General features: G+C 33.2%; 1 protein-coding gene across 1 annotated transcript; it reads left to right on the plus strand.

The window, feature by feature from the left end:
- Positions 1-451: 451 nt before the first annotated feature.
- On the plus strand, positions 452-962 carry LOC132742665 (uncharacterized; the record flags this gene model as incomplete). The annotated part of the gene is made up of 1 exon (XM_060731134.1): positions 452-962. A coding segment is annotated over one exon (511 nt), but the record flags the coding sequence as incomplete, so codon positions are not given.
- Positions 963-11,255: the final 10,293 nt, after the last annotated feature.

The following is an 11,255-nucleotide window of genomic DNA, read 5'->3' on the forward strand; positions in this document are numbered from 1 at the left end:
AAAACGTTCTTGTTCCGCAATAGTGAGGTTTCTTCAACTTATTTGGGAAATAGACCATTTACACTACTTTTTTGGGAAAAGATCACCCCCGCCCAAAAGAATTTGCCGAGTTGTACAGTTTTTGGTCAGATGATATTTGTCCAACCCCCAGATTGTTAGAAAAAATTGTTATAAATGTTTTAAATTATGATTATTCAAAAGAATTTAAAAATTTTTGGATCTGGTTGGAAGTTTTTGGGTTTGGGGCTTTCGGATACTTTTTTGGCCCAAATAGGCGTGTCGGAGCCAACTTGGGGACCAAATGGACATGTAATTTATTTTCATTTTTTAATGGGCGTTTTGTAACTGATTTTAGAACACAAAATACAATTGTTTAACAGTCCATATCATATTTATGTATTATTCTTTTTTATTCAGTTAGAGCATTGTTTATTGTTTTTTATTATTACAGCTGTGGTTTTGATCCAATCAAAGGCGGCATAACACAAATTCTGTTTACGACCGTCCCTCTACTAATTATAATTTCTGCTAACATCATCTTATATATCTTAACATGGAAGAGGATAAAGGAACATGTTGCTGGAATAACTGAGTCATTAAAGACTTCTAGTGTTACAGACAAGTCCCGTTATGCTGCGAGAAATATGTCATTGTTTGTTTTGGCGTTTTTCATTCAATGGTTCGCATGCGCAGTGTTCAGCATTTGGTTGTTTTTTGACAAGAACGTTCCCATGTTCCTAATCATAGCCAACACGACTATAACTAACCTTGGCGGTACGCTGAACCTTGGAGTATGCATCATCTTAAGGCATAGAGACAAAGAATGTGACAGGAAAGGAAAAGAATGTCAAAGCAAAGAAAATGAAAAATATCAGCTGCCTAATGTAAGCCTAGAGATTGCTACAGTTGAGGAAAAAGCAAGCGGGAAACTGAAAAAAAATGGAAAGGACAAAAAACTTTAAAGGTTCTTTTAATGACGTTTTTTACACACTAATTTAAGTGAAACATTGGGAGAAGTAATTTTAAAATGTTCGCCCCTTTTCCATATTTTCACAAAAAATTAATTTATTTTGGATACAATAATTAATTTTTTCCCCCTTTTAAAAATTGGCATATAAAAAACTCTGATTGTGTTTCATTTTTTTGTTTTTTTTGTTTTGCTTTTTTTTAAAATTTGTAGTTAAAATAAAAATTTTTAAATAAACAAAAATTTTTCCCCCCCTAAATACAGGGTTTTATCATGTGTTTTTGAAAATTTTTATATTTCCTCGTGGCTACCAACTCATGAAATGTGCCAACTTGCAGCAAAAAATTGATACCCCCGAAAAATTTGACGTTGTTTTAACAATTTTTTTAAAATGCTTAATGTCATTTTTTATCATAAAAATAAAGTTTGTTATTTTTGTTGTGATGTTTCCTGACATAATTATTTTCAGGAGTGTCTGATCTACATTATATGAATTGAGACTAATGAAAAAAGTTTTAGATTTGTTGTAATTAACATAAAATGATTTGAAATTAAATATGTTGTTTATTGGAAAAATTTTTCTTTTAACCCAATTAATTCAGTTAATTTTTCCCAAATTTTAAATTTTCCTTATTTTTTGAATAAGTAACATTGAAAAAATCGTATTTCCTAAAACGGGAGAAATGTTCGTATGGCAAGCAATAGAGTGTTTGGCAGTTAGGGGCACTGGAGGATTTTGAAACTGAACTGTTTGCTGCATTATAATATCTGTTTTAAAAAAACAATACGTGACGGAAAAAAGAGGGAAACTTGAAATTTCTTGCATGGATTTCTTTCGGTATGCATAATTGCAAGGCTTTTCCTGGATTGCGGACGTTTAATTGAACATCTCGTCATTTTATAATGTCATTTATAACGCGGTAAATTATGTTGAATAAGATATTCACCGGGTAATTAATGAAATTTTTTAAAAGCAGTGTAAAATATTTGTTTGGAGGAAGTTCACCGAGAAATTTAAGAAGAAAATGTGTTTCCGATACTCCCTTTATAAATTTTAAAATTTGGACCATGTATAGTTTTTTGGGAGAATATCCCTTCTAGATTATTTACTAATTTTTAGAATGGCCAAAATATAGAAATTCGAAATTTTCGTTTGCAATTTTAAAATTTGACCAATAAAATCCTCCTTTATTCGAGTTCTTCCCATTTAAATTTTACAGAAGTTCAAACGGGGTTACTGACCATTAATTTAACGCTCACGATTTCTCGAACGCATTTTGGCTTACCCTAAAGGCCCAATAAGGGTTTTTCACAACATTATATGACAATTTTCCTTTAGAAACTATTCTGCCTAGATTAAAACAAAATTGGGGGTAAAAACATTATGCCAAGTAAAAGCAAGCACTTAGTCCCAAGTATCTTTTAAGATCTTCTTGTTTCAACTTCATTGTGGCCCGGGTGGCCGAGTGGTTAAACGCGTCGGACTAATTTTAAATTTTAAAAGGCTTGTAAACTAAGGATTGCTGACCCCGTGGGTTCAAAACCCCGTCGGAGGGAAAACCCTTTTTTTCCCTTTAAAAAAAAACTTTTACATTTTATTTTTAGTATGGTTTGGGTTTAAGGAAGGGTTCGAGAGTGTTTTAATAAGCTTATAGTTTTTTAAACAATCGAACTAAAATAAATTTTTTATTTAAACCCCAAATTTATTGTGATTATGATTATTTTAATTTTTAAGGGTTTATTTAGGGTTTAAAAAAACGCCCTTTAAAAAAAACAAAGGTCATGACCCAGAAAAGATGAAACAGAGGAAGAAAAACTTGAGCCCCATATCCCCAACCCCCCACTTTTTTCTAATATGAAATGAAATGTATACAAAAAATTTAAAATTAGGAAAAAAACAAGGTTTTTTTTCCTTTCCCAAAGGGAAAATGGTTTCCTTTTAAAAAAATTTCCGATTTTGATACCGTTTTCAAACTTTGAAAAAAAGAGGAGAAAACGTTTTTTTAGTGTTTTTTAAATTTAAAAATTGTAAATTTACTGGGATCCCCTTTTTTTTTTCCAAGCAGTTGATATAGTGGGCCCTCGGCTTATCCCCTCACTATCATTCAAGTGGGTTTCCAAAATAACTTTAGGATCGTGTTCATTTTCCCAAACTGTTCATAATGCGTTTAAAATTGTCGTTAAAGGATAATAAAAGAAGAGGGGATTAACTGGGTAAAAATTACGACCTTTTTTAATTTAATTTTAATTTTCTTAGGCTCAAAATGGCCCCAAAAAATTTCAGGGGAAACACAAAAGGAATTGAAAAGAATTTCCCCAGAAGAAATTTATGGGAAAACAGTTAAACAATAAGTAAAAATGCAGAAAATTGTTTTTAAGTTTTTTCCCTTTTCAAAAACTGTACATTAAAAAAATCTTTTTTATAATAAAATTTTCGAAAGGTCGGGCGTATTTTAACACCCTAAATAAACAAAAATAAATTTAAAGGGGAAAAAAGAAAAATGTTTTTAATAATTTATGGGAACCCCTTTTTTAAAATTCCGGGAAAACACACTTTTCCCTATAATTTTTATCTATTTTTTTGGCCAAAACGAACAACTTATCCATTTAAAAAGAAAAAAAATTTTATTAAATTTCAAGTTGTTGGATAAAGGTCGGTAAACTAAAGCTTAAAGAGGATCCATCCCCCCTTTTCGGCAATTTAAAAGGGTTTCGCCCGTCTTGGGCGAACCCCAAAAATCTCCCGTTATGCCCTTTAAAAATTTTTTTGGCACCCCTTTGTTAAAATTTCCCCCTGCAATTTTTCCCGGAAATTAGCCCCCAAAGATATGAAAAATTTTTCCCCAAAGTAGGGTCCCTGCCAAGCGGTTCCCCAATGAGAACCTAAATGTTCCCCCAGTAACCTGAAACCCCAGTATGTAAAAGGAGGAGGTAGCCCTGAAAAGGGCTTAATTATATGCCAGCTACAGGGCCCCTGTCTTTCCCGTGTCGCCCCTCCCCCCTCTTTTTCAGGACATCTGCCAGCTGAGTCATTAGAAAGCTTAACTCAAGTCAGAAGTAATGTTGTTGTAGGAATGCCAAAGTGGCCGGGGTTTCCTTTCGTCATTTTTCTCTTTTATATACAAGGCCATGTATGCACTTTAATGCCAATTTTGCCAATCTAATGAAAACTTTACAGGGATGTGATCGGTTAGCTAAAGTATCTTGCAGATATTACAACGGGTTTTCAGACTTGAATATTTTTTACTGAGTAATGATTTTCTGAATTAAAACCAGGTTGTTTTGGCCTGATTTAAATGATTTTTGTTTGCCCAGCTCACAGAAGCTGACAATGCTAAGAAGTAGCAAACAACTTAATAGAGATCCCTATTATTGTGTCTGTCTTGTCCGTCACAAAAAAAGCTTGTCCGGACTACTTCTTCAAACCATCTATGGTGCAAATTTAATCCAAAATTTACAGGGAATTATCAGTTGTTTGCTTACCGTCGGCATTTTCTCTTAATAGTTTTTATAGAGTTTATCAAAAATTAATTTTTAAGTTGTTTTTTTCCCAAATTTTTTTTTTCCTTTTTTAATTATATCCCGTTTGCAAAAAATGAAAAATTACCCCCAAATACCAATTACCCGAATATTAAACAGGTTTTCAGGGCCCAAATTATGGTCCCTTTTAAAAGTGTTAATAATTTTTTTGTCTCCCGTAACCAGTAGGGTACAACCTCAAAAAGCTCCCTCAGGCGGGAAATATGATCAATGATAAAATGATACTGTTAATTCTTGTTTAAAAGTTCCAACAGATTAATTGAACTTTAAATAAATTTTATTGAAAAACTGATGATGATAATCATGTTGTCATAGATGTGATGTAACCTACTAAGCATCAAACTGGAACCATTTATACTCCCACTGGTAAGCGATCAATTTACAGCTGGTATAACTAAGTAAACCATGGTTTTCTCTTTTCAGCGTTAATTTCTTGACACTTTTTTGCCAATAACCCAAGTTCAAAACCCATACTGCTTATTAAAAGCTCATTACACACATTAAAGGAAAAATTAACATAGATAAAAAAGAAAAATGCATCTTTATTTGAAAGAATGTCCAATAAATTACTAAAGTGACAGCGTTATCACAATACATGTAAAAATGAAATTTAATACAAAATGTACATCAGACAAAAAAAGCACAAAATAAAATGTCAAAACAAGATATTTAACTGCAACCAAATATTAGCCCAATCACCACAATATAATGAGAGTGCTAATGCTCGTCTGTTAAAGGCATAATAACTATCCTTAACCAATTTTGACCACAGAAAAAATCTTTGTTAAAAGGGACAGAAACTTTAAAAATATAGCTTTCAAAATTATGCCTCCCTGTCTTACAACTGAGTTTTTGTCAAGATAAATAATATTCCAAGTATTCATGTTAATATCTTTGTAGTTTTCAAAACATTCTTACTTAAAAGGCATTAAAAAATAAGTTAATAAAGTTAGCATAACCCAAAAATATAGCTTTCAGAGTAAATGTCCCTTATCTAAGTTATCTTAGAAACGCACCTTGTCATGATAAGCAAGTATCCAAAGTTTTCCTGTTAGTAACTTTTAAAAATTTTTTTTTGCATGACAACAACAGCAACGACAATGCAGCAATCATAAAGCCTGCTTTTTCTTCAAAACAGACAAGGCTAAAAATGAGCTAAAAACACTTTCCCCTGATTTCCAATACAGAGAATGCAAACATGGTGATCACTCAAGAGCACCCAGGCGGAGCATTATATGCCCCCGAAAGTATTTTTTTAAGTAAGGATGAAGCATTTGTAAGACATTGGGAATCAAATAAAAGTATACTTTTCAAAGAGCACTCCTCCGTTCAGTTTTAAGGTAATTGTGACCTTGACCATTGACCTTGTGACCCCAAAATCAATAGGGGTCTTCTACCCAATATTGACAATCATCCTAGGAAGTTTGAACCCTGTGGGCCAAATGGAACTTAAGTTATGCTTCAGAAACCACAATTTTCCGTGTAAAGATCATTGTGACCCTGACCTTTGACCTTATGATCCTAAAATCCATAGGGGTCATGTATTGGACTTGGCTGTTCATCCTATAAAATTTTACAGTTGTAGGTTGATTAATATTGAAGTTATTAAGCGGAAACTGTTTTCAGTTTTAATGTAATATTGACCTTTGACCTTGTTACCACAAAATCAATAGGAGTCTTCTACCCAATATGGACAATCATCCTATGAAGTTTAAATATTGTGGGCCAAATGGAACTTAAGTTATGCTCCGGAAACTGTTTTCAGTTTTGAGGTAATAGTGACCTTGACCTTTGATCTTGTGACCCCAAAATCAATAGGGGTCTTCTACCCAATATGGACAATCATCCTATGAAGTTTGAATATTGTGTACCAAATGGATTTTAAGTTATGCTCCGGAAACAGTTTTCAGTTTTGAGGTAAAAGTGACCTTGACCTTGTGACCCCAAAATCAATAGGGGTCTTCTACTTATTTGATCAATCATCCAAAGAAGTTTGAATATTGTGGGCAAAATGGAACTTAAGTTATGCTCCGGAAACCAAATTGCTAATGGACGGACAGACGCCAGGGGGTATAACATTATATGCCTGAAATTCTTTTGAGCATATAAAAATGAGTTTCCAACAGAAATAACTAGTAACTAATCATGAAGGTAGAGTATTGAATTACCAGGAAGTATTCTCAGCATAATTTCATAAAATCCATTTGCAAAAGAATGCACACATTTTACATTAGTTATCTTACATTTTAAATTTAAAAACAAACCATGTGTCTTCAGTGATAAGGAGTGACTGGAATTTTTAGAAAGAAAAAAACAAAAAAAAAAAAACAACACTTAATTTGATAACAAGAGGGCCAAGATGGCCCTAGATCGCTCACCTGACCCGTCAAACTCATCCGAACAATTACCTAGACAAGCGTTCTGACCAACTTTCATGACAGGTGTGTCAAAAATGTGACCACTAGTGTTAACAAGGATTATCCATATTTGAGCAGTATGACTAGTTTTTGACCCCAGGTGACCCATATTCGAGCTTGACATTCGAGCAATTACCTAGACAAGCATCCTGACCAAGTTTGATGATAATTGAGTCAAAAATGTGACACTAGAGTGTTCACAAGTTCTTTTTCTATTTGTAGCTCTGTGACCTAGTTTTCCATCCGAGATAAATCATGTTTAAACTTATCCAAGCATCGACTAGACAAGCATTCTGACAAAGTTTGATGATGATTGGGTCAAAAATGTGACCACTAGACTGTTCGCAAGGTTTTCTATTTTTAGCTCCTTGACCTAGTTTTCCACCCGAGATGACCCATGTTCGAACTCATCCAAACAATTGACTAAACAAGCATCCTGACAAGGTTTCTTAATAATTGGGTCAAAAATGGTGACCACTAGAGTGTTCACAAGGGTTTTTCTATTTATAGCTCCTGTGACCTAGTTTTTCATCGGAGATAAACCATATGCAAACTCATCAAAGCAATTATCTAAACAGGCATCCTGACAAAGTTTTATCATGATTAGGTAAAAAATGTGACCACTAGAGTGTTCAAAAAGGTTTTTCTATTTTTAGCTCCTGTGACCTAGTTTTTCATCAGAGATGACCCATATTCAAACTCATCTGAGCAATTGACTAGACAAGCATCCACACTAAGTTTGATGATGATTGGGTAAAAAATGTGACCACTAGAGTGTTCACAAGGTTTTTTTATTTATAGCTCCTGTGGCCTAGTTTTTCATCAGAGATGACCCATACTCATCTGCGCAATTATCTAAACAAACATCCTGACAAAGTTTGATGATGATTGGGTCAAAAATGTGACCACTAGAGTGTTCAAAAGGTTTTTCTATTTTTAGCTCCTGTGACCTAGTTTTTCATCAGAGATGACCCATGTTCGAACTCATCCAAGCAATTGACTAGACAAGCATTCTGACCAAGTTTGATGATGATTGGTTCAAAAATGTGACCACTAGAGGGTTCACAAGGTTTTTCTATTTATAGCTCCTGTGACCTAGATTTTCATCGGAGATGACCCATGTTCGAACTCATCCAAGCAATAATCTAAACAAGCATTCTGACAAAGGTTGATGATGATTGGGTCAAAAATGTGACCACTAGAGTGTTCACAAGGCTTTTCTATTTTTAGCTCCTTTGACCTAGTTTTCCATCCGAAATGACCCAGTTTCGAACTCATCCGAGCAATTGACTAGACAAGCATCCTGACAAAGTTTGATGATGATTGAGTCATAAGTGTGACCACTAGTGTGTTCACAAGCAATTGTGGACGTACGACGGACATTCACCGATCCTAATAGCTCACCCTGAGCAAGCTCAGTTGAGCTAAAAATTTGTATATCTTGTGCATTCATGGTTAGACAAATTTTAATTCCGCTATATGCATTTAGTAATTGTATTTCAAATAAAAAAAATTAAAGACTTTGAAATTGAATTCCAAACACCTTCTAAATAACTGTTTTATCACATTTACACATGAATGATATGTTTTTAAAGTACATAACAAGTTCAATTACTAATTTTATCATAAAACTGTGGCAGATTTCTGACCCTGTTAAATAAGTATGGATCAGCTGTACATATAATATGCCTATCAGCCTTGTTACAGTGAGGTCAAATCATATAAGAATCTGACACTGGCTGCCGGTACAGACCGAAATGGCTAACTCAAGGGCAATTGTTTATGGCAATAACGAGGCCCTGCCAAGTTTCTGCTAACCAATTACCCCGGGTGCTAGATATTCCTGTCTGCACCAACAGCCTGTGTTTGATTTTTTCTTGCATATTACATACAATTATTTTTTAGACAAAAATTACGAAAAGGTATTTTTCTTGCCCCCAAATTTTTTTCGGTTATTTCATTGCACCTTTTTTTTTTTATAGTGGAATGAACTTAAAACTCATTCACAACGGTTTTTAAATGATCCCCCCTAAGAACGGAAATTCATTTTAAAAGGACGCGAATGAGGTTTATTTAAAGCCGCAAATTGCTTCTGGGGGGGTGAAGATGGATTTTCAGTACAAATGTAAAACAGTAGAAAATTCATAATCCTGTCCGATATTTAAAAAAATATATTTATATTATATATTTTCGGTGTTTGCAAAAATAATTAAAAATAGAACAGTAAAAAAAACTTCATCTGTTTTATTCACTCATTCAATAAATTTTACAAAAAAACTGATTCAAATCCTTAATTTAAATTTTTTCAAATATAAAAAGCTTTTTTGAAAGAAACAAGAAGCAAGTAGGAAATGCCATGTAATGGTCGGTTGAATACCCCAGCATACCCCTTTTGTCAAATCAACAGTGGGGCCCATTTAGAGTAAGGGAAAACCCTTCCCTGCCCTTTGAGGTTATAAGACAGTGATTGCAAAGTTATGCATTCTACATGCTTCAAATGTTTAAATTCCATAACATTCACTGCTTGAAAGGCATTCTTAAAGATTTGAGAGCAGCTTATTTAAAAGGGGTCTTACTAGTCAAATAACAACCTTAAATACAAATATGAAGATGTTGAACAAAGCTTGCTTAAGCAATTGAACGTAAGCTTTTTTAGTCAGGCCTGTCATTGGATCTTTCCAGATGACTCAAAATCAATAGGGGTATTAGCATCATTGATAATCTCCATGCCAATATGAAACTGTGGGTCAAAGGAATCTAAAGTTATTGGGCGGACAAGCTTTTTTTAGTCAAGGCGCCTTGACCCAGTGACCTCAAAATCAATAGGGGTCATCTACTAATCATGACTAACCTCAATGTTTCAAGATGAAGACTGTGGGTCAAAGGAATGTAAGATATTGGGTGGACAAGCTTTTTTTTTGGTCAAGGCCCCTGTGACCTTTGACTTCAAATCAATAGGGATCATCTACTAATCATGACCAATCTTAAAATACAAAATATGAAGACTGTGTGCCAGATGAATCTTTAGTTATTGGGCGGACAAGGTAAAACCGACGGCCAGCTGGACGAGCTGATTCCAGTATACACCCCTTACAACTTTGTTGTGCGGGGGTATAAAAATTTCAACATTCTGTTGTTTAAAAAATGTAACACTTTCATAATGCTAAAACATTACCTGCTAATTCTAGAGATATTTACAAATTTACAAGACATACATGTATATTGTAGCAACACTTAGTGGATATGTTAACAAATGTTGATAAAGTAGGATGAGGCAACTTAGTTAGAAGGTCTTCTTAAATGTATTCGGATTTTTTAAAATGTTAAAATAATGATTTTTTGGAGATTTTCTTACATTTATAATGAGCTTCTATCTTCAGTTTCCTATGCAATTCATTAACTGAAATACATTAGGTATTTATGGATAATTTTTTTTGGTTAGATCTCACGTCGGCACAAACAGTATAATGCTAGTGCGATTTTCCCAGTTTACTGGTGATGGAGACCTTGGTAATGCACTGTGCATTATTTGAGGCAAAGTGGGCATCTAATTGAACTAGCAATGGCCCTTAAGTAGTTCGATTGTTCTCAAAAGAAAGGTATAAATGGAAGCTAACCTGAAGTTACTGTACATTTACTAATCATTTTTTATGACACTATTCCAGTGCACTATTAACACATCGACTACTCACCTAAAACATTGGTTCACTGAAATCCTTATAATGTTCATATTTCACAACAATCAAAAATATTTTTAACGTTAACTTTTCCCAACTAAATCAAAAATCAAAATCATGCTGCCTTTAAAAAACCATTAACAACAATCAGGAATGTTAACTCAATTTCAAAATGTTAACACAATTTTAAATTAAATATATACAACAAAATACTTCAATTATTGCTTAATTTTAGCTGTACAAAGTAAAACTGATTTACCTGGTGTGAAAAAAATTTAAACATATTTTATTGTATATGTATACATACAAACATAAATTTTCACAATTATACATAAATACATTAATGTAAATATACAAAAGGGTTGGGCCAAAAGTTATAACAACATTATCGGGGGCCCTCCCCTGAAAAACTGACTGCAATGTTATTTAAAAATAGATGTGAAAAAGACATATGTAAAGTATGATTAATTAAGTTGAAATCTAAGAAAAAATAATCAGAAAAAAAAAATTGTAAATAAATATATTTTATGATATATGAAAAAAAAAAACAAACGAAAACAAAAAAAACAAACACGTCGCCTACCCCTTACAAAAGTTTTACTATGAATTTTGACAGCTGACAATAGTCTAACAATTTGTTTAGAACCATAAAAA

The sequence above is a fragment of the Ruditapes philippinarum genome, unplaced genomic scaffold (genome assembly GCF_026571515.1).
Source record: "Ruditapes philippinarum isolate M1 unplaced genomic scaffold, ASM2657151v2 ctg13445_1_1_1_1, whole genome shotgun sequence".
Lineage (NCBI taxonomy): Eukaryota > Metazoa > Mollusca > Bivalvia > Venerida > Veneridae > Ruditapes > Ruditapes philippinarum.